The following is a 24877-nucleotide window of genomic DNA, read 5'->3' as shown; positions in this document are numbered from 1 at the left end:
CCCTTCCTATCTACGTGATACTCTCGGTCCCCATCCTACCCCCTTACTTTAAATAAGGATTTAATTGCTGTAAAAATGTGTAGACATATACACTAGTTGGGTGAACTTATTGTGATAAATGGAGTTTGCCTTATCATAATTCCCAGGGTATACAGTAGTGGCCAAAATGTGGAAACCTTTTGGGAAAATTGTATTTTTGAGGTTTGATGGTTAATAACACCACTTTTTCTTTTCTTTTCTTTTCTTTTCTTTTCTTTTCTTTTCTTTTCTTTTCTTTTCTTTTCTTTTCTTTTCTTTTCTTTTCTTTTCTTTTCTTTCTTTTTTTTTTTTTGGAGTTTCAAGATAATCCTATTCCACTGCTGGAATGGCCTGGGAATAGCCCAGACCTTAACCCAATTGAAAATCTATGAAGCCGGCTAAAGAAACTTGTTAGTCAGAAGTGACCCAGCAATAAAACCCAGTTAATAGAAGTAATCATTCAATCTTGGTTTCACATGATAACAGCTGCAGAACTAAAAGACTTGGTTCACTCCATGGGAAGACCTTGTAAAGCCGTAATTTATGCTAAAGGTTACCCAACTAAGTATTAACTGACGTGGTGATATTTTTTTGTATATCTCATTCTTTCTACCTTTTTCACTTTTCTTTATACTGTAGCAAATCCTTCATAAAAGTTATTGCATTACATTCTTGATTAAATTATCTCCATTGATAAATAATCTTATGGTACTACTACTCCAAAAGAAAGTGGTGTTATTAGCTGGTTTTAGAAAATACACTTTTTCCAAAAGGTTGCCACAATTTTGGCCACTACTGTATTTTTTATTGTGCAAGTGGACTGTTTTAATTTGGCAAGATTTCTTTCTATAGGTAGGCAACCATAAAGAAAACTGCTTAGAAGAATCTCAATCTGTCTGTCTTGGTTTTGGTGCTTGACAAAGGGAGACTTAATACCTACTATTCAATTCTATATATCTTTACAAAATCAAATCCAGAGAGCAGCAACTCAAAAACGGTCTCATACAATCCACTTCCATTGGCTGTTCATAGAATATTATTTTCTTGTTTGCTGGTGAACTTAGATTGACCCATTGAGTAGTATTCTAGCCAGGAAGAAGATAGTGGACATCTATTGACATCGGTCCTATGATTTCAGTTCCCTTGATCCTTCCACCATCCATATCATTGGTATCCACTGATGTCCCCGTTTCTCATCTTTGTCTTCTAGATATGGAATGTGCAGATGTGCCTTTGTTAACTCCAAGCAGCAAAGAAATGATGTCTCAGGCATTAAAAGCCACATTCAGTGGTTTCACAAAAGAGCAGCAACGACTGGGAATACCCAAAGGTAGGTCACAAGTGCTGATTGGTGCCAACGTGCTACAAGATTGTGTGGTTTCAAAACAGGTGCAAGTTGAATGGGCTTGTGGAATGTATTCTGGAGCCCCTCCTATGTCATTCAGCTTTCATTTAGTATATAGAAAGCAATTTGAACATTGCACAGCATTTGGGACATAAGAGTAACAGTTCTATCATATGTGGATATGTTGCAGTTCCCAGGGCATAGAGTTCCTCAGGTGTTTATTTATTTATTTATTTATTGGTTCGATTTATATGCCGCCCTTCTCCAGAGACTCAGGGCGGCTTACAATGCGTTAAGCAATAGCCTTCATACTTTTTTGTATATACCTGCTTAGTAGGGCTTTCGGGGGGCCCTTTTTTATACAAAGTCAGCTTATTGCGCCCACAAACCGGGTCCTCATTTTACCTACCTCGAAAGGATGGAAGGCTGAGTCAACCTTGAGCCTGGTGAGATTCGAACTTGCAGTAATTGCAGGCAGCTGGTGCTAATTAACAGCACTTTAGTCTGCTGCGCCACCAAGGCTCTGTTGTCTCCGTAGTCTTCCACAATCTTGAGACTCACATGTCTACGGAGATTCTCAGTCATCCAGGTCATGGTTGTCCCAAAGGTGCTTTTTCAAGAGGCAACTGGACTTACTTGTTTTTCTTTGAAGACATTTTGCTTCTCATCCAAGAGAGCTGAAGGAGCTTCTTGAATGAGAAGCGAAACATCTTCAAAGAAAAACTTGAGATTCATAGTTTCTTTGCTCTGATACTTAAATAAGTGACATTCACCTTGATGGTGGAAACAGCTGACAGCCTTTTTCTTATATGTTACTATATTTTTTAAAGGGCGGTTGGTATATTATTAAGAAGGGAGTACTGTTTGATACTGAGAAGCTGACATAGGCAGTTCTCAATTTACAACCATAATGGAGTCTGCCACATCAAGGTCATAACTTGTCATCCTTTAGGCCACCCATGTGACTGACCCAATTTTACAACTTGTTTTGAAGTGGTGATTGAGCAACCTTGTGGAATGACCACCACGGTCATTAAGCAAACATCCTGGTTGTTAAATAATCTAATGGTTCACAATAGGTTGATCTTGCAAAAAAAAAAAAAAAATGAAGTAAATACTAGTTTTCAGCAAAACCATCCCAAAACCCAGTCATGCAACTGTGGGACACTGCAAAGGGCAGTAAATGTGGGCTGGTTGCCAAGTGCCTAACATGTGGTCACATGACTGCAGGGGGAGCAGCTATTGTAACTTTGGAACTGGGTTGTAAGTATCCATGGGGAGGTCTGTTGTACCTTTTTTTACAGATTTATCGATTAACAGTGTTGGAAGGGACCTTATAGGTCATCTAGTCCAACCCCCCACTCAAGCAGGAGACCTTACACCATTTCTGACAAATGGCAGTCCAATCTTTTCTTGAAAGTCTCAAGTGATGAAGCTCCCACCACTTCCAAAGGCAACTTCTGTTCCATGGGTTGATTGCTCTCACTGTCAGAAAATTTCTCCTCATTTCTAGGTTGAATCTCTCCTTGATCAGTTTCCATCCATTATTCCTTGTCTGGCCCTCAGGTGCTTTGGAAAACAGCTTAACCTCCTCCTCTCTGTGGCAGCCTCTCAAATATTGGAAGACGGCTATCATGTCTCCCCTTCTCTTCACTAGCCATCCCCAGTTCCTGCAACCATTCTTCATATGTTTTAGCCTCCGGTCCCCTAATCATCGTGGTTGCTCTCCTCTGCACTTTTTCTAGAGTCTCAACATCTTTTTTATAGTGTGGTGACCAAAACTGGATGCAGTACTCTAGGTGTGGTCTTACTAAGTGATAGAGTGGTATTAGTACTTCACTTGATCTTGATTGTATGCCTCTGTTAATGCAATTTAGTATTGCATTGGCTTTTTTGGCTGCCGCTGCACAGTGCTGAATCATTTTTAGCTGGTTGTCCACTAAGACTCCAAGATTCCTCTCACAGTCACTGATATTAAGCCTGGTTCCCCCAGTTTATGTGTGTTCTGATATGCTAAGCAACCAGTTATAAGTTGCTTAGCATACCTGTAAACTGAGCAAAATCGCAATTAATATGTCATGGCGATGGTTTCCAATATCTAATCATCTAAAGAACTTCTGAATAATATCCAGCTTTTTGCCAACTTGGATAAAAACTACTGGAGAACACTTATCAAACCAGAAGAGGTCTCTTGGCCAGTTCTGCCAGCGTCTTGGGAAAGGCTTACATCTCACTGGATTATCAACAGTGGAGAGAGTACAGTATGATTTTTCACTGAGAGAGATACAAGGACCAATAATTCAGGCTAGCAGAGGTCTTACAGACTTCCCCAATAGAATGCTGTAAACCCAGAGGTGAAATCCAGCAGATTCTGACAGGTTCTGGAGAACCAGTAGCGGAAGTTTTGAGTAGAACCAGCAAATACCACCTCTGGCTGGCCCCAGAGTGTTGTGGGAATGGAGATTTTGCAATATCCTTCCCCTGGAGTGGTGTGGGAATGGAGATTTTGCAATATCCTTCCCCTGGAGTGGGGAGGGAATGGGGATTTTGCAGTATCCTTCCCCTGCCGCACCCACCAAGCCACGCCCACAGAACCGGTAGTAAAAAAAAATGGATTTCACCACTGTGTAAACCGCATCAAAAAGCCGCTCCCGGTAACTTTCTATCTGTGATTTCTTCATGCAGATCCTCACCAATGGACAGAAACTCATGTACGGGACTGGATTATGTGGGCCATGAATGAATTCAGTCTGAAGGATGTGGACTTCCAGAAGTTCTGCATGAACGGAGCTGCCCTGTGTGCTCTAGGCAAGGACTGCTTCCTTGAATTAGCACCAGACTTTGTAGGAGACATTCTTTGGGAACATCTGGAGATGTTGCAGAAAGGTAATATATGATGATCACCAATAACGAGTTGGGTTGCTTTGATCAGGACTGTACAGGAAGACTACACAAGTTCATGGGAGTTCCTGAATATCCCCCTGCAAAAATCAATGTTTCTGGCTCTGCATGACTTTAATTTATTGTACGAATGAAGGCAAATACATGTGTTTAATTTTATCATGTTTAGTTGTTCCTCAGAGATATATAAGTATAAGGTATTCCTATTGAATATTTTGGCAGAGTCCGGTTACAATGAAAGGCTCCAAAGCAGCTTGCCCTTGCCCATAAATTTTTAAAGATAGTTTAATCTTTATCTATATTTTGGGAATATAGGAAATTGCTTTAAGAGAGATTCTATTTATTTAGGAACTCTCTACATAATGTGTGCCCAACTTGCAACCCGTAGGCCGCATGTGGCCCTGGACCAGGGGTGGGATCTACTTACCTTTACTACAGGTTCACAATGGGTGCATGCTCAGAAGCTTCTGCGCATGTGCAGAAGCGTTCTGATGACGTCAGAGTCGGTGGGCAGAGCCTCCTACCAGTTCTATAGAACTGGTGCGAACCGGGGGGCAACCCACCACTGACCTGGGCAGCTAGTAATGTGGCCTACAAGATAATAAACTCTCTTTAGTTTTCTATATCTTTGATTATTTATATACATTAACTGTATTATATATTTTATATGTGGTCCAAGACAATTCCTCTTCATTCAGTGCAGCCCAGGCAAGCCAAAAAAAGATGGACAACCATAGTCTACATTATGGGTTGATTAATGCAGGGTCTATGGATTCCAGAGTAGTGTCAAATCCCAAAGAGATACCTTTCATCCCCTCCCTAGGATATCCTCATGCTGGCTCCCCAGAGAATTCTGGGACTTGAAGTCCATGCATCTTAAAGTTGCTGAGATTGAGAAACAATGGACTAGGGCAGTGACGGCTAACCTTTTCGACACCAAATGCCGAAACTGGAGCATGTGCCGGAGCGCCGGAAGAGAGCAGCTGGCCGGTGTGCATGCGCGCGGCAGCCAGCTGCTCTTCCGGATTCCGTCGCACGCATGCGTGCCAGCCAGCTGCTCTCTTCTGGGTTCCTGCATGTGTGCCAGACAGCTGGTCGACCAGCTGGCCAGCGTGCATGCACATGCCGGCGCCTGGAACAGCAGCTGGTGATGGCACACGTGCCCACAGAGAGGGCTCTGCGTGCCATCTCTGGCATGCGTATCATAGGTTTGCCAACACGGGACTAGGGCATAAGTTCAACTCTGCAAGAGTGTACATTACCAGAGGGGGTTATCAGGTTGCTGGCTTAGTCTGCATATTCTAGACCAGCGGTGTCAAACTCCATTTCATTGAGGGCTGCATCAAGGTTGTGTCTGACCTCGGAGGGATGGGGTATGTGGCCGGGGGTGGCTATGACCAGTGTGGGCATGGCCCGGGACGGGCATGATCAATGTGGGCATGACCGGTGGCATGACACAGGACTCGTGTCGGGGGCACCTGTCATGGCTAACTGCTAAGGCAGGATTTCCCTGAGACCCTCCCTCACTCTCATTATAACCTATCTTCCTTCCTTCCTTCCTTCCTTCCTTCCTTCCTTCCTTCCTTCCTTCCTTCCTTCCTTCCTTCCTTCCTTCCTTCCTTTTCTTCTTTCTCTGTCCCTCTTCTTTCTCCTTTCTTCTTCCTTCCCCTCTTTCCTTATTTTTCCTTCCTTGCTCTCTTCCTATCTGCCCATTTTTTTCTTTGTTTTTTCTCTTTCCCTTTCTCCTTTCCTGTCCCTTCTTGCATGCTCAAATGCTAAAGGGGAAACCTTTCTCCATTCGCTTTGCCAAAAAAAGCAGCTTGGGGAGGGGGCGCATGGCCTCCCCGAGCTCCATTTTTGCTGGCAGAGGCACCGCAGGCCTGTCCTTTACTGTTTCTAGGCTGGCCCCATGGTCTAATGATCTAAGCACCCCATCCGGCCCACGGACCTTGAGTTTGACACCCCTGTCCCAGACCCAAATGCTGTTGCAAAATTATACCTTTCTCCCACCTGCACTGTTCTGCCCCAGCTCTGGATTCCCAAGGATTGTGACACACACCAATGGTCCTTATCAAAGTTATAACGTACCAAGAATAAACAAAGTCTGGCAAAGGTTGGCAACCAGCCCAGAAAACAAGATACGATAAGACATTCACTCTTCAAAAATGCTCTGTAATAATTACACATTGTTTCCAGCAAGAAATTACTAACTTCGTGCGACTTAAATAGGCTAAGGGAGTGGCCAATTATCCTCAAACCTTACTCTCGAGGAGACCTCCTCCTGAGTAGCCACTCCTGCCTTTTGGCAGCCCTGCGTGCTCAAGCATTGAGGAGAGGCTCCTCCACTTCGCTCTCTCCACTTGAAGGAGCCTCTGGAGGTTCTGAAGGCCCTGGCTGAGTCTCTGCCTCTGGCACCACATCCTCTTCAGCCTCCTCGCTGTCCGATGCGAGCGCCGGCTGCGCAGGGTGCTGGCGTGACCCCACACCAGCCTCCTCATCGTCGGGATCAGCCACGATCCGCGCAGGCCGCTGGCGGGCCACAACACTAGCAAAGTCTTTTTAGTAACTTTTCCATCTATGTGCTGATGCATTTAAGAAGCGGAGTTCTACACAAACAAGGGAACAACACTACAGCCACAGATAGGAAGTGTTTCTGTGCCATGGGTGGGATTTTTCCAGCCTGTGTATAGTTCACCAGCATTCAGTCCTTTGCCAAATAACTGTGAAATCTTATTCTTCTTGGAGCCTGTGGGGGAAAGATGCTAAGGAACCAAGTTCACTGCCAGGCTACACACAGTTTATAAGGGCAAAGCTGTGTTTCTGACACCTCCTTTTTCCAAAAATAATGGGAAAGCATCAGCTATTCCTGGACTCCCCTGGATAAGCTTTACTAAGGAACAGAGTGGCATTCAGTCTTGCATAATAAAGTGAAACCAATTGTAAATAAAGGGCACCCACTAAGATGTTTGCAAACCATTTTGGAGGCTTCTGTAATAGGTAGAGGCAGGTGTTTATTATTCCATTTTGGGAGGCAAGTGTGGGCTGGGACAGTTTTGTCTGTTCCATGAAATCCACTAAAAAGGTAGGGGATGTTGCCACCTTCTGTGGCTTTCTAAAGATAAACATGCCACCATGCTTGAATGGGCAGCCTCTCATTTCTCTTGTTGGTGGCATATAGTTGCAGCTCTTTTCTTCTCCTTTTTTCATTTCCAACAAGTTTCAGTGTGAGAGTTGAGTAACCGAACAAGCTACACGCAGAGCATAGAAATTTAAGTTTCCGTGTGTGTTGTTGTGCTGTATACACTGGCATTATCATGGCATACCTAATGCAAATGATAGACCAGGAATCTAGTTTAATGATTTGGTTTACCAAAATCCCAGGTAACTTCTGATGGGATGGGAAAAATTCCTTAGATTGAAACTCCTTAAGAATCAATGAATAATGTTGTTGTTAGTTGCGAAGTCATGTCCGACCCATCGCGACCCCATGGACAACGTTCCTCCAGGCCTTCCTGTCCTCTACCATCCCCCGGAGTCCATTTAATCTCATGCTGACTGCTTCAGTGACTTCATCCAGCCACCTCGTTCTCGGTTGTCCCCTTCTTTTTTTGCCCTCAATCATTCCCAGCATTAGGCTCTTCTCCAGTGAGTCCTTCCTTCTCATTTGGTGGCCAAAATATTTGAGTTTCATCTTCAGGATCTGGCCTTCTAAAGAGCAGTCAGGGTTGATCTCCTCTAGGACTGACTTGTATGAATGTAGAGATTACTAAATTGAACTGGAATAACTGATGTCCCCAAATAGTATGTCAACCTCTTCAGTCAGTAAAACGAGGACCCAGATTGTTGGGGACAATAGGCTGACTCTGTAAACCACTTAGAGAGGGCTGTAAAGCACTATGAAGCAGTATATAAGTCTAAGTGCTATTGTTCAATACAAGGCAATGCATGTTATTGCTTTGCTACTCATTTTTATTGTTTACCTGCATGGGAATAAGTGAGGGGTTCCTTAGAATTGAACAATATTCTAGGAAACAACTTTAGTTGATGAGTTTGATGGGCATGAAAACAACACCCAAATTAGCCAGTGGTTTTTTTTAAAGCTGGAGATATTGGCAAAAGTTGATTAAGGTTGAGTTCTAGAAAATAAGGACCCTTTGCTAAACAAGGACCTTAAAACATATGCAGCAAAACTTTGTTTTAATGGATTATTTGGAGGAAGACTATCTCCATAGTCTGAGAAATAGAACAAGCGCATTATTGTGGCGATATATTATCTGTATCATTATGCAACTAATAGAATTTTGCATACAGACATTAGGGAAATAATGCAAGTTAAATCATTTGTACAAACATGTCCTTACATAAATGGTAGTGGAATTTGGTTTGTTGTATGCAAAGTCCATTTACTGAGGTCCAAAAATTGAGCATTTGCTAGGTATCTTCAAAACAGCTAGTTTTGACTGGTTTTTAACAATGGCTGAAACAGGTTGAAAAACAGTGTTCCCTTTCCATTTCTATTTGTAAAACTGGAAAGAATAGAATAGAATAGAATAGAATAGAATAGAATAGAATAGAATAGAATAGAATAGAATAGAATAGAATAGAATAGAATTTTTCTTTGGCCAAGTGTGATTGGACACACAAGGAATTTGTCTTTGGTGCATACGCTCTCAGTGTACATAAAAAGACAAGATACATTCGTCAAGAATCATAAGGTACAATACTTAATGATAGTCATAGGGAACAAATAAGCCATCAAATCATATTAGGAAATAATCAATATCAATATAAATCGTAAGGATACAAGCAACAAAGTTACAGTGATGCAGTTGTAAGTGGGAGGAGATGGGTGATAGGAATGGTGAGAAGACTAATAGTAATAGTAATGCAGACTTAGTAGTTTGACAGTGTTGAGGGAATTATTTGTGTAGCAGAGTGATGGCGTTCAGGAAAAAACTGTTCTTGTGTCTTGTGTCTAGTTGTTCTGGTGTGCAGTGCTCTATAGCATCATTTTGAGAGTAGGAAGAGAACATTTCACTGAGTAAGCCGTCGTCAGAGCCATCTTGAAGGAGAAGTCATCATGGATCTAATGCTATTATCTATGTCTAGTAAGATGAAGATTGCCTAAAGCAGAGGTGCCCGACCTTGGCAACTTTAAGACTTGTGGACTTCAACTACCAGAATTTCCCAGCCAACCATGCTTAAAGTTGCCAAGGTTGGACACTCCAAGTATAAAGCATGACCGTTGGGTAAATTTCCATGAAGGTGTTAAGATTAAAGGAAGCCCTTTCTCCTCCTTAGTCATCTTTCAGTCCTATATTCCCACATGCAATGACTAGTTTTGACTCACGAAGTGAGGATCCTATTTATTTTTGCTGATTCTGGACAGAAGCCAGCCAGAGAATAGTCTACATCCATTCAAAAAGAATTTAGTTTTGACCTCCCCTTCTGCTGGGGGGGATGGGGAAGAGGTCTAAACAAAACTAAGACTTGTGTGAGCTGAGTTGTGGGAGCTTTGCCCTTTTCCATCCTCCTGAACAGATCTGCCAAGCTCCTGGATAGATAGCCACAGGGAAGGGAACAGGTCAGGTTATAGTTCTAAAGAAGGCACCAACTTTGTAGCCAACGAGAGGGCACTGTTGACTGTGAGGAACAAGGGTTTACAGTAGTGGCCAAAATTGTGGAAACCTTTTGGGAAAAGTGTATTTTCTAAAACTAGGTAATAATACCACTTTTTTGGGGGGCAGTAGTAGTATCATAAAATTATATATCAATGGAAAGATAATTTAATCAAGAATGTAATGCAATAACTTTTATGAAGGATTTGCTATTAGAATAGTAGTTACAGTATAAAGAAAAGTAAAAGAGGTAGAAAGAAAGAGATATACAAAAATTATCACCACATCAGTTAATCCTTAGTTGGGTAACTTTTAGCATGAATTACGGCCTTACAACGTCTTCCCATGGAGTGAACCAAGTCTTTTAGTTCTGCAGCTGTTATCATGTGAAACCAAGATTGAATGATGGCTTCTATTAACTGGGTTTTATTGCTGGGTCGCTTCTGACTAACAAATTTCTTTAGTCGGCTCCATAGATTTTCAATTGGGTTAAAGTCTGGGCTATTCCCAGGCCATTCCAGCAGTGGAATAGGATTATCCTGAAACTCCCCCAAATAAGTGATGTTATTAGCCATCAAACCTCAAAAATACACTTTTCCCAAAAGGTTTCCACAATTTTGGCCACTACTGTATTTTAGGGCATGGGGAATGGAAAGGGATTAATTTTGAGTATTCTGAAACATGTTTGTGAAGAAGACTTTGCCTGATGCCTTTTCTGTCTTCGTTAGACAGCCTGTGGGAGGTGAGTCACCTCTGGCTGAAATGTTTCTAAATACCTAAGTATGTTGGAAATACCTAAGTGTGTTGGGAAGCCTGCTCGTAAAAGTAATCAGGACAGGGCAGAAGGTTTGACCCTGGCCATCTTGATTACTTTGACCATGCAATTCTTCATGTTTGCTTTGGCAAAAGTTTTTGAAGCTATGGTGCTAGGACACGCTGCTCAGTACAATCTGGCCTGGTCAAGCTGATATTGAGCACAGGAGCTTCCTTCTGTGGTTGAACAGTTCATGGACCACGTAGACCCCTGAGATGCTTTTCTAGGTAAAGGTTCCCCTCGTACATATGTGCTAGTCGTTCCCGACTCTAGAGGGCATGCTCATCTCTGTTTCAAAGATGAAGAACCAGCACTGTCCAAAGACATCTCTGTGGTCATGTGGCCGGCATGACTAAACGCGAAAGGCTCACGGAAGGCTGTTCCCTTCCCACCAAAGGTGGTCCCTATTTTTCTACTTGCATTTTTTACATGCTTTCGAACTGCTACGTTGGCAGAAGCTGGGACAAGTAACGGGAGCTCACCCCATTACGCGGCACTAGGGATTCAAACTGCTGAACTGCCGACCTTTTGATCGACAAGCTCAGCGTCTTAGCCACTGAGCCACCACATCCTTATAGAGATGCTTTTCTAGATTCCCCGCATTCCTCAAGATCCTCCTGATGAATAACAGAATTTTGTTATTCTGTTTGTTTTGCTAACAAATTACATGGACAGAAGTAAGCAGCGGGGTACCCCTAGGTTCTGTCTTAGGCTCGGTACTCTTCAATAGCTTCATAAATGATTTAGATGAGGGAATAGAAAGGGAACTTATCAAATCTGCAGACGACATTTTTTCCCTCTGTGAAATTTGTTAGCAAACAACTGAATAATGATGACATGATTTCCTGCATAGGAGCATGATGCGTCCCTTATTCACATTTTTTTGAACAATAGTCAAATTAAACCAAAATCAATGAAAAAATATTCAGCGATTTTGCAATATGACTAGATCGTGCCAAATGGCATACTCATGAGATGTTAGCTGCCAGCCACAAGCAGCTTTCCTAGTCTGATAAAAAATTGAGGGAAAATCCTATTACACAACTATAAGTCATTGTAACTGTATCAACAACATTTGTTTAATAGAACTTAAGGAGGACAATTCTTGTGTTGAGCTTCCATTAGCCAGCTTGGCCTATGGTTGGTGGTGATGGGAACTGTCCTCAAGCTATATGGATTGCACCAGTTTGCTATCATTGCAGTCAGTACCTTCAAGATGTTTAAAACACTAGATGTCACCTAGGAAAAGTCTTGGAAATCATATACAAATTTGAATACAGATGTTCATGTCATGGAAAGCCATGCTTTTACATGTGCACCACTGGACTCCACAGTGATTCATGCCTTTATGGTCTACGTATTGCCTTTCCATAACAGATTTCTTGGTAATTACCACTTCTAATGTTCAACATAGCGTTTCCATACATTTTTCTTCGTGGGCCCATTTTGACATGTTCATCACCACGTTGTGTGATGACTTTGCATTAGTCAGTTTCTCAGCTTCACCTACCTATATATATTGTTGTTAGTTGTATTGTTGTTGAATAATTGAGATATTCCCTTTCATTTATTTGCTATAGAAGAGATCAAGCCATATCCAGCAAATGGAATAAATACTGCCTATCCAGAATCTCACTATACATCCGACTACTTCATTAGTAAGTCCAATTCTTCTTTCTTTCTTTCTTTCTTTCTTTCTTTCTTTCTTTCTTTCTTTCTTTCTTTCTTTCTTTCTTTCTTTCTTTCTTTCTTTCTTTCTTTCTTCCTCCCTTCCTTCCTTCCTTCCTTCCTTCCTTCCTTCCTTCCTTCCTTCCTTCCTTCCTTCCTTCCTTCCTTCTTTCCTTCTACAAGAAGGTAAATTAACATGTGTAGAATATTGGGCTCTAAACAAATCTAAAAATGTGTTCTGTTAACTTAGAACAAATATTGGAATGCGTGACCTAGTATACCTCTTCCCAATTACATCTGACTGTAACATCAGATCCAGCAGAAAGAGAATGTTGTAGGATCTTTGGCAAATCTAGACAGTGGCCTTTTCTGCTGAGGTGCTCAGATAGGTCCCTAAAACCCTGGATCACCACTTCATGCCATTTTTCTCCTTGCAGGTTATGGCATTGAGCATGCTCAGTGTGTGCCTCCATCAGAGTTTTCTGAGCCCAGCTTCATCACAGAGTCCTACCAGACTCTCCATCCAATCAGCTCTGAGGAGCTCCTATCTCTCAAATATGAGAATGAATACCCATCAGTCATTCTTCGCGACCCAGTGCAGATGGACTCCTTGCAGACAGACTACTTCACCATCAAACAGGAAGTCGTAACACCGGATAACATGTGCATGGGGCGTGCCAGCCGAGGTAGTGTAGACAAATAGATAATAAAGGCCCCTCTATTTGGGCCATTGTGGGTGCTTCTGTTCCATTCCTGGTACTGCCAAAAAGCTTCTTCAGATCATGGTTGCATTCTGCTGGTGAGGCTTTAATCAGCTCTGTTGTTGCGGTGGTTAGAATGCAGTATTTTTTTTTTTAATTTGATTTATATGCCGCCCTTCTCCGGAGACTCAGGACGGCTTACAATGCGCTAAGCAATAGCCTTCATTCTTTTGTATATTTATACAAAGTCAGTTTATTGCCCCCACAACTGGGTCCTCAATTTACCTACCTTAGAAAGGATGGAAGGCTGAGTCAACCTTGAGCCTTGGCGAGATTCGAACCTGCAGTAATTGCAGGCAGCTGGTCTTAATAACCAGCTTAATAACAGGGTGCCTTAGACCACTGTAGTACCAAGGCTCTTATTAGTATTGCAGGCTAACTCTGCCCACAGTCTGGAATTCGATCTATGGTGACGCAGTGGTTAGAATGCAGTATTGCAGGCTAATTCTGCTGACTGACTGACAGAGTTCGATTCCCACCAGCTCAAGGTTGACACAGCCTTTCATCTTTCTGAGGTCGGTAAAATGAGGACCCAGACTGTTGGGGGCAATATGCTGACTCTGTAAACCTCTTAGAAAAGGCCGTAAAGCACTGTGAAGCAGTATATAAGTCTAAGTGCTATTGCTATTGATTCAGACTTCTATCCTTCCAAGGTCGATAAAATGAGGATCCAGATTGTTAGAGGCAATATGCTGACATTGTAAACCACCCATTTAAAGCATGACAGGACGGTATATGAATTGAAGTACTACTGCTATTGCTATTGCTGGTAACTTTTTCTAAATGGTGGGTAAATTTGGTATAGTATGCCTAAGTGATCTTACTGGGGACGTGTTCTACCCTAATCTTCCCCAGCTACTGACTCTGGAAGTCATAGTCCTAGACATCTTGAGAAATCTGGAACTGGCAAGGGCTATTGAAGAAATTTCATGCAATGGCCATAAGATAATAGTCACCCTGTCAAGGTGGACTGCATTGTGTCAAAACTCACGGGGGAAGATGTCTGTTGTAACTCCTCCCTCAAATGGGGACATCAGGCTTATTTGCAAATAGGGATGAATGACTTTGGTTTCAAACATGTATATATCTATAAATCCATTCTCATCACCACCATACTTTTAATATATACCTCAGACTTATGTCAGCTTTTCTTATTCAATAATAAATTGAATTTGACCTCGTTCTTGGTCTCAGTTCTGATTCCCAGATACCCATGCCCAGTGGTGAAATCCAATTTTTTTACTACCGGTTCTGTGGGCATGGCTTGGTGGGTATGGTGTGGCTTGGTGGGCGTGGCAGGGGAAAGATACTGCAAAATCCCCATTCCCTCCCCACTCCTGGGAGAAGGATATTGCAAAATGTCCATCCCCACCCCACTCTGGGGCCAGCCAGAAGTGGTGTTTGCCGGTTCTCCGAACTGCTCAAAATTTCTGCTACCGGTTCTCCAGAACCTGCTAGATTTCACCCCTGCCCGTGCCTACGGTTGAGATGGTTTTATTTTTTTTCCATAGCACAAAAACCAACAAACCAATGAACAAACCATATTGTTGTCCAAACACTATACTGGCTGGGATTTTATATCACTAAAAGCTATGATTTAACCAAGGTTTTTGGAATGTTGCTACGGTTAGTTGAGATCACACTGAACACAAGCCACAGTAGCTAAGCTCACCTATCAACAATGTTTTAAAAAGTTTAAATGATTTCTGGAAACATCCATATACTTTTCTTGGCAACTATTTGGAAGTGGTTTGCCTTCTAGGATTTATTTTTTAATTTTCCAGCGTAGCCTACACCCTTGTTTTCCCATCCAAGTATTATCCTGGTCTAACTGACCTTGTTCAGCTCTTTTGAGATCAGCCAAGGTTAACAGGATACAGTTCCCTCATTGGGCACATCAACCGACTAAATAAATAATGTGATTTGTTTGTTTGCTTAACAAATTTATCCCTCCTTTGGGATCACTTTGCAGGTTTATGAATAAATAAATAGCACTATTTTGGCAAGGTGATATATCTCCTTTGACTGATGGACACTTTTTCCTATGCTATGCTACGCAAGATTTTTCAACTAGAAATTCTACCAACGGAATTGCTGAAGAGTTGTTTGTTTTCTTAAGCCATGCATTTGCTTTTGAGTGTTCTAAAGATACAATATGAGAAATGCATCACACACCTTCCAAATTCTAGACTTTAGAGACCTCTATACTTTGTTTCTCTGAAGCAAGTGATTCCTATCATTATCTAAATTCTTACTAGATATATTTTGGGGGCGGGTGGATAGGGAGGTACATACTGGAGAGGATATGAAGGTCAAATCAAAACATGGCAAATATGCCAGTTCAAAGCTTTCTCTCCACCCCTGAGAGTTATTCTGTGGGCTTTATTTGCCACCATCTCTGCCAATGAATTCCCCCCCCCCTTGGGTCTTACACAATCCCAGCAGCTGTTTTCGGACTGGTTTTGGTAATTATTGAACTCAGATGATCCTATTACGCTCTTAAGGTTGTCAGTAAATCTGAAATGGTTGAGCAATAGCCATAGAGTGGGATTCCAGAGAAAAAGCAGTGTAAGATCTTATTTGTTTTGTTTTATTTGTTTCACTTTTGAACCTGTGTGCTTTGGTAGGAATTCAGATTTTTAGCTGAAGTAAGAGTGATTAATCTGGGCACAGTTGCCTGAGTTGACATATTGGACTTCTGGTGAACTGATCTCTAAGAAGCCAAGAATAAACAACCCTAATGCTTGCCAGGACTAAGGTAACATCTAATGGTCATTAGGAGGAAGAAGAAGAAGCAACAATGCACAACCTTTCCTTGTTTGTAAAAGGGGGCTCTATATATGCAGCTGAAATCTCAAAGTGTTATATATATATGCCCTGTTTCAGGGGTGAAATGCTCCTGGTTTGGACCGGATTGCCCGATCCGGTAGCGATGGAGGCGGGTAGTTCGGAGAACCAGTAGCAAACATCCCTGCTCCCGCCCCCATGCCCAGCGGAGCCGCGCAGTTATCAGAGGCTTTTTAAAAAAAATTTAAAAGCATTTTTTCTACAACCTCTTCAGCCGAAAAAATGCTTTTAAAAATTAAAAAAAAAAGCCTCTGATGATCAGGCAACTCAGCTGGGATCGTCAGAGGCTTTTAAAACCATTTTTTCTACAACCTCTTCAGCCAAAGAGGTTGTAGAAAAAATGTTTTTAAAAGTAAAGAAAAAAAAAATGTTGGTCACACCCACCCAGTCACATTACCCACCACCACTAAGCCATGCCCACAGAACCAGTAGTAACAAATTTTACATTTCACCACTGCCCTGTTTCCCCCAAAATAAGACATCCCCTGATAATAAATCCAATTGGGCTTTTGAGCACATGGCAATAAGGCCAAGCACTTATTTCAGGGTTCAAAAAAATATAAGTCAGGGTCTTATTTTCAAGAAAACACGGTGTGTGTGTGTGTGTGTGTGTGTGTGTGTGTGTGTGTGTGTATAAAATAAAAGATGATACTTGTCACATTTGGCGAAGTTTCTTGATAGATAGCACAAGTGGTAATCTGTATGCTTGGTGGTTTCCTTATAGCAGGTCAGGTGGTTTCTCCATCTAACTCAGTAATCTGCTTGAAGACGTCATTCCTTCTCTTTGCAACATGTTGCTGTTAGATGGAGAAATTGGAGATCGAACTACAGATTGAATGTGAGATTGAAGTACTTTTGGTTGATAAACTCTGCCTTGTTTGTAAAGACTCTGCTCCTATCAAGCTCCAAAAACCAAGAAACACACACACACAAAGTTACTTCTAAGAAGTTTCCTTTAATGTTCCTCATCTAGAAGCAGAAAGCCTCCCCAACTATAGCAAGCTACTTGCATCATTAGAGATACACTCTGAGAACTTCTACGTAGCAGCAGACTCAGAGGTGGGATTCAGCTGGTTCTGACCAGGTTGGGCAAACCGATAGCTCCGACGATCAGCTGAGAGCGAACTGGTTCGCTCCGACGTTCAGATGGGCTCGTGTTATAACCTACCTATATTTCTTTTGTTTTAAGCCCAGCTGATAGGCGTGGCAGAACAGATTGCCATGCCTCAGCTGTTTTACTCACTCTGGATTCAGTAGAAGGTAACTTTTGATTGTAATGTGCATGCGCGAAAGTGCGAGTTTGCACGCACAACGAACAGGTTGTTACAACTGGTGAATCCCACCACTGAGCAGACTGGACCCTCTTTCTCCCAACCAAACTATTTAAACTTACTGTCTCTGTCCTCTGGGATTGAGACTATGTTCCACCACCACTCCAGAGCTGTAGTCCAGGCTGTTTCCCTCCTTAGGACCCAGTGAAAGTCCCTTCTCAGATTTAGCAATATCCTTAACTGAGTAGGAAAAAAAGTACATTTCAGAGAAAAGGTCATGCAAATGTTCAAAGCATGGAGACAATGTTCAGGCAATTAGAGGCATAGATCCAGCCCTGTGAACATTGATTTCACAACAGTCCCGCTATGAATTCTTCAAAAGATGAACTGATATTGCTTACACCCAGTGGTGGGATTCAACCGGTGTAACAACCGGTTCGCTGAGTGCGCGTGCAGTTCATTTGAAAACAGCTCTAAAACCTACCTTCTACTGCAGCCCCAGTGAGTAAAACAGCTGAGGCACAGCAATCCGCTCTGCCGCGCCTATCAGCTGGGCTTCAAACAAAGGAAATATAGGTCAGTATAGCGCAGGGACAGGCAGGCGGACCCAGCTGATCATCGGAATGAACCAGTTTGCTCTCAGCTGATTGTCGGAGCTACTGGTTCCCCCGAACTGGTCCGAACCGGCTGAATCCCACCCCTGCTTACACCAAGAAGTGCAAGTGTCAGATGGACACAATGCCTAAAGAAGGGAATATGAGATCCATCCTCATTTCATGGCAGCTTCAGCTTAAGCCTTTGCCTTACAGCTGTTTTGGACACCACCCAAGATCCATCCAAGATGGCATAGTGCCCTTCTAAACCCCATCATGCCAACTTCAGGGCAGATCTACACCTGAACATATTCATGCCTGGCTCCTTTTCAGCACTAAGGCTTCAACAAAGTCCTTCATGGTGGAGCTGCAGGACAGAAACTGTGCAACTTCTTTTTGTCTGAGAACTACATTAAGCTCTTGAAGGACAGGCTGGTGGCTGTGCTGCCAGAAAGAAGGGGGAAATGATGCAGTTGAAGCAGCAACATGAATTAAGCCAAAACAATATTTTATTAAGGATGGTTAAAATGCCTGCCATGCTTTATAATGACTTTTTCTTTCTATCACATAAAAATATGATATTGAAGTCAACGTTGAGGATCTGGAGGTAGTCAGGCAGGTTATTTGTGGCCTGGGCCTTTTTCTTCCTCCTTATGAAGGCATCTCAATCACTGGTTGAAGGTGAACTTCATTTTCTTCTTGCCTTGCAGGTAAACTTGGGGGCCAAGATTCTTTTGAGAGTATAGAGAGTTATGACAGTTGTGACCGTCTGGCGCAGTCCTGGAGCAGCCAGTCATCCTTCCAGAGTCTACAGCGCGTCCCTTCCTATGATAGCTTTGATTCGGAGGACTATCCTGTCCCTCTACCCAACCACAAGCCCAAAGGCACTTTCAAGGACTATGTTCGAGACCGAACTGACATGAACAAGGACAAACCTGTCATTCCTGCTGCTGCCCTGGCTGGTTACACAGGTAAGATGCTGGAGAAATGTAGATGATCGAAGCAGTTTTTTTCTCATGGCTGTGTTCACTCACATGACATGCTCAATTAGATCAGTCATGGATCTGGCGGTTTGCATTAGTGCAATTGGCGAAGTAATGGTTACTTAAAAATTTGTTTAGTATTTCTTTAGAAAAGAGGGAGATTCAGAATATTCTACAATCTCAGTGCTTTTTGGTTAGTTTATAATTCATCTTATTCTACAAACCAACAGACTAATTTGTTCACCAGGTTCATTGTGTTATACAACCACGACCCGTGAGCAGGGGTGGGTTCTAAATTTTTTTACTACCGGTTCTGTGGGCGTGGCTTATTTTGTGGGCATGGCTTGTCGAGGGTAATGTGACTGGGTGGGCGTGGCTAACTTTTATATATATATATATATATATATATATATATATATATATATATATATATATATATATATATACTTTTAAAAGCATTTTTTCTACAACCTTAAGAGGTTGCAGAAAAAATGCTTTTAGAAGCCTCTGTCGATCAGGCAACTCAGCTGGGATCGCCAGAGGCTTTTAAAGGCATTTTTTTTTCTACAATCTCTTCGGCTGAAGAGGTTGTAGAAAAAATGCTTTTAAAAGCCTCTGATGATCCCAGCTGAGTTGCCTGATCATCAGAGGCTTTTTTTTTTTTTAACTTTTAAAAGCATTTTTTCGGCCAAAGGGGTTGTAGAAAAAATGCTTTTAAAAGTAAAAAAAAAAAAGCCTCTGATGAGGTGGGTGGGATAAGCGAGTGGTGACCGGGCCGGGGACCAGTTCGGGGGCGTGGCCAGCCAGTGTTATTACCAGTTCTCTGAACTACTACACATTTTACTACCAGTTCTTGCGAACCGGTGCAAACCGGGAGCAATCCACCACTGCCTGTGTGTCATTCTCATTGGCAGGACAGTAACAATAACACCTCACTGAATCTAGGTTACAAATACATTGGGCGTACCTACATAAATATGTTAAGCCCAAGTAAATAACACCCTTTTATGATATACCATGATAGCTTGGTTCATAAATATACTAAGACAATGACTAGATTCTCACAACACACAAACCACAGATTTGCAGTCCCACATAGTCTAATCTAGCATTTGTACTTTCTGACTTTCTGCATATTCCTGGCATTTTAAAGCCTTTTACACACATCACATTAGGGATGCTTACAAGCCTATTAAGACTGGGTATCCTTAGCTTCATGCCACTGATGGAATGAAGAAAGAAATATACGCCTTGCAGAGGCCAAACAGCCCAGAGTTAACAATTAAGATGTATCTCTTTCAAGCTTGTACCTTAAACAGTGAGACATTTGAGACCATACCTGAATGTAATTCTTTCGATTTGCAGAGGGTTTTTTTTTATATATATATATATAGGGCTGATAATTTTTTGTGAGTGTGTGCGCATGTATGTGGTGCCTCTGGGGAAGATGGAAGATAATTTTAGGAGCTATATGCAAGAGGAAGTGGTTAGTCATTTTAGTTCTGAGCTATGAAGTGTATCTGTGGGTTGTAGAAGCAGTAGGTGTAGGTGAAGAACAGAAAGTAGGATGTTGATTGAGGTTGAATGGAGAGAGGCTCCATTTAGCCATGATTGTGGGGTAGATATGAAATGAATCGAAGTCCATTGAACTGCTTCAGATGTCAGGATAATGCAAGGATGCATGTTCATGTTCACTTTCTGTTGAGTGGAAATACGCCACTCAACAGACTAATGAGTTGAATAAGTCCAAATCCAGTCTAAATATCTGGCTGACTGCGCAATTAACCATAATAAATAATTGTTTAGACTAGATTTGGTATTATCCATCTATCAAGTCCTTCCCAAGGAACTGAGATAGGCAGATGTTTGATACTGGGGAAAGTATTGTTACAGGATGTAAGCTGTTCCAAGTAAAGCTGCCTTATGTAATTGACTGATGGTGATTTTGCCAATGCTAATGGTGTTCAAGGGGTGCTAGTATAGTATTATACTATACTATTAGATAGTATTAGTACTATCTTTGGTTTCTTTGCCACAGTTCTGTTTTCATTTCTAGGCAAGCACCCCCTCAAATTCACCATTGTTGATTTTAAAAAAACCAAAAAGTCTAGGTAGTGGATATAGTGGCCTACAGACAGCAGAACAGAAGAGAAAGAACTGGAGAAAAATCACAAAATACAATGTCCTGCAAATAGTTCCACCTTGGAACTATTTACAGGACAGTATCATCAAATCAAATTCTTGACTTGATGATACTAGTTCCGACTTGATGGTCTTCTGTGGATCATATTATTGTTGATTTTGCTTCCTGTTCAGAAACTGTTATACATTATTAGATCATTAGTGTTGTGGGAAACAAGAAGGCAGCAGTGGCCATGACTCCTGGAAAATCATAAGGATGAAAGGATGAAAGGATAAAGCAAGAGTTCATATAAAAGCGAGAACTGTAAGCTAAGAGTTCTTGGGTTCACTTGCCTATTAGTTCAGGAGGTGACCTTAGCTAAGTGGTGTTTTTCTCTTTGATTCTCTTATATTCTTTCACTATAATAGGGAAATGAATATCGTAATGCCAGCTTTTCTCATAAAAACATCATAAAATGGCCAAACGGACTTCGGTATCATGTAATGAGCTTCAGAAATACTGACTTCATCATTGCAAAGCCCCTCCATTTGATGGGAATTTAAGATGGCATTGTGTTTATCTCTGCAGTAAATTGAAAAACAGATCAACAGTCTTGTAGATTTGACTTTGTTGATAGTTTCACTGACATCAAGATTATTTGTGCGGTTCGTAATCGCCAGTGAGGAAACAACCCACTGACGATAACAACTTTGCTGAGAAGGTAATGCTTTTGGTAGAAACCCAATTTGGCTTTTGATGTTTTCTCAAGTTGGCAACGAAGGTGCAATCTTTTCAAGCGCCGCTATCTATGCTCCACATCTTAACCGATTTTGGTAAATTGTCAGGGCTCCTCAGAAGTGTTGCAGTATTCCCCACCCTATCTTACTTCACACACCCATATATTTATGACTAGAGCTGATCAAAAAGTTTGTAAAAGTTCATCTGTCAGATCTTCTTAATCAGGCAACTATATATGTTGGTGGCTTGGACAGACTTTGAAACATCACCTTCCTAACACACCTGTCTTTTGTTAAATTAGTTCTAGACCATCTATAGAAGCAGATGTTTTCCCGTAGTTCTATATTCAGTGCTACCTAGATAGTAACAAGAGATACAAGAGGGTAAGAAAGATACTGAGTTCTGTAGGGTTGTGTGAAATTAGCCACTGCATATGTAAATGTTGGTTTATGACTTGTTTGATCATTAAATAATAATTTATGGCTTTCTTGAAGCCAGCCAATTGAGGTTACCCAAATTATGGTTAAACAAGGCATAACATGGCACAATATGTAAACTCAACCATTACAGAAGGCACAACCAAAATCCAAACCAAATTCCTGTTGGGTCAAACTAGGTTTTTCCTAGCTTGCAGATTACACAATGAAAAGGTGATTTCCAAAATTGACAATAACAATAACTGCAGCATAATAACAATAAAAAAAATATCTCAGGAAGATGGCAAACCAGATCTCTTACAGGCCCCCAGATCTCTTCTTTCTGAGCTACCCTGTATATTATCAAGTAATTTGGAAAGGATAAAGGATTATGGTTTATAGAAAGAAGTGATGAAAATTCACTGTTATCAGCAAACGTTCCCATTCTCAAATACTACATTTCTGGATTCCCCCCTCCCCCCACCCCCAGCAGGATTACTGATTGATCAGATTACCCGATCCACAACAAATATGTATGGGTCAAATTCACAATTCATCCCAGCTGTAACATAGTGTTCAGAAAGCTGTAAACAGCAGTGACCACCTCTACTATTTGTGTGAATCCTTGCCAGATGCAAGGCCTGGGTTGGCCAACTATGCAACCAAGATTTATGGTGTGAACCACAATGGCAGGGTTCAAACAATGTATTAAACTGCAAAAATTGATTGGACAAATACAGAGGCTGGGTAAATGCAATACACTGAGCCAAAAGGAAATGAACGCATATTGGTTTTGTATGTTGTGCAGATTAGACCAAGCAGGGGTAAGACCTGTTCTGACAAAGACCAACCTAATCTGGAAGTTATATCTGGAATATCACAAGTCAGTTTTGGTTTTGGATTGTACTTTTGGGAACCATCAAACTAATACAGAATGGCATCATCCAAGGGGAAATCAAAAACCTTGGATTGATAAATGTCACACATGCCTATTGTACTTCTTAAAAGTTCTAGTATGAGAGTGTCTTTAAACTGTTGGAGAAGTACAACAAGTAGATCAGTTTTGGTTCAGTTACTCTAGTGACACCTGCTAGACATTTGCAAATGAGAACAAAATTAGCTGTTAGCATTCATGGTTGGCCAGTGTTGCGATTGTTCAGAAAAATCTTTGAAGAGACAAATGTGTAAAAAAGTAATGGTATTAATTTTCAGTGTTATTTCACATCCCTTTACTTTTCCTCACTTTCATAATGACTATAAAATCCCAAGGGAGGGATATGCCCTTCTCTCACTCTTTCTCCCATTCTGTTTAGTTTGGAGTAATTTTCTAGAAGGTTGCAAGGAAGCCTTCTCCTGTTGAACATATATGTAGGTGCTCTAGACCAGGGGTGAAATCCAAAATTTTTTCCTACCAGTTCTGTGGGCATGGCTTGGTGGGCATGGCAGGGGAAGGATATTGCAAAATCTCCATTCCCATCCCACTCTGGGGCCAGCCAGAGGTGGTATTTGCCAGTTCTCTGAACTACTCAAAATTTCTGCTACCGGTTCTCCAGAACCTGTTAGAACCTGATGGATTTCACCCCTGCTCTAGACCTAGGAGACCATTCAGAGGTACTCTCTAGAACAGGGGTCTCCAACCTTGGCAACTTTAAGACTGGCGGACTTCAACTCCCAGAATTCCCCAGCCAATTCTGGGAGTTGAAGTCCTCCAGGCTTAAAGTTGCCAAGATTGGAGACCTCTGCTCTAAAACAGGAGTGTCAAACTCGATTTCATTGAGGGCCACATCAGGGTTGTGTTTGACCTCAGGTGGGGAGGGGCATGTGGCCAGGGTGGGTGTGGCCAGCTCGACATCACTGGCTTTGTTTTCGCTGGCAGAGGGCTGCAGGAGGCCATCGCAGCTGAAAATGGAGCCCAGGCGGGACGTGGGCAGGCGGATGTGCATGGCCTCCCCGGGCTCTGTTTTCGTTGGCAGAAGGCCATCACGGCCAAAAATACTCCATTTTTGCTGACAGAGGCACTGCAGGCTGCTCCTTTGTTGTTTCCAGGGTGGCCACGTGGGCCAAATTAAGCACCCTTGAAGGGCCTTGAATTTGACACACTTGCTCTAGATATTACTTTAAACTCCCTCCTTCCCCAATGAGACGTCCACAGAATTTTCTTAAAGCCAAGCTAATTTCAGAACAAGAATGGGAAATTTCAGAGGGGCATTTATCCGCAAACAGCCCACTCATTTGGGACGAGAAGGACTTTCTCTGGATGATTTCATCAGCTTTGGCTGATTTTTAAAGGGAGTTTTTTTTTTCTCTTTCCAGACAGTGGCTGATGGGCCATAAATTATTAACATGTAGGTATGTTTGGGTAGGCTAATCATTTACTTAGTCATGTTTCTGCATAGTTGCTTCAGATCCCCTCATTCATCTCCCTTTTGCTGACAGTTTCATGTGGAATACTGTTCCTTAGCCTTTTGTCACATAGGAACCACAAACCGTGTTTATGTAGAAAAGTGCTGCTCTTGCCTTTAAAAAAAAAACAACAGCAGCAACAATAAAAATTGCTCTGCTTTGCAAATGACCACTTTCAGAAGCACTATGACATGTTACAGCTAAATAAAACCATAAGCATGCAATTTAACAAATCTTTTTCTAAAGTAGCTGAAGACAGCGGTTGTGTAATAAGTGTGGAAACAGTCTATAGAATTAGAAGCTGTTAGTGCTCTAACAGCTTCTTCTTCTTCTTCTTCTTCTTCTTCTTCTTCTTCTTCTTCTTCTTCTTCTTCTTCTT

General features: G+C 41.8%; 1 protein-coding gene across 4 annotated transcripts in view; it reads left to right on the top strand.

Moving 5' to 3' along the window:
- The window catches only part of ETS1 (ETS proto-oncogene 1, transcription factor), a 134326-nt gene that overhangs the window by 95922 nt on the left and 13527 nt on the right, over nucleotides 1-24877 (top strand). For 2 of the 4 annotated variants that reach the window (XM_070952253.1, XM_070952251.1), the window contains 5 exons: nucleotides 1229-1348; nucleotides 4049-4249; nucleotides 12277-12354; nucleotides 12802-13050; nucleotides 18547-18807. In XM_070952253.1, the coding sequence (XP_070808354.1) occupies nucleotides 1229-1348; nucleotides 4049-4249; nucleotides 12277-12354; nucleotides 12802-13050; nucleotides 18547-18807 (909 nt within the window). The remainder of the gene's footprint in view (nucleotides 1-1228; nucleotides 1349-4048; nucleotides 4250-12276; nucleotides 12355-12801; nucleotides 13051-18546; nucleotides 18808-24877) is intronic. The other 2 variants (XM_070952252.1, XM_070952254.1) reach the window with 2 other exon arrangements.

The sequence above is a fragment of the Pituophis catenifer genome, unplaced genomic scaffold (genome assembly GCF_029215685.1).
Source record: "Pituophis catenifer annectens isolate HBS135680 unplaced genomic scaffold, rPitCat1.0.hap2 SCAF_12, whole genome shotgun sequence".
Lineage (NCBI taxonomy): Eukaryota > Metazoa > Chordata > Lepidosauria > Squamata > Colubridae > Pituophis > Pituophis catenifer.
Note: the sequence above shows the minus strand (reverse complement) of the source record. Positions and strands in the feature narration are given on the sequence as shown.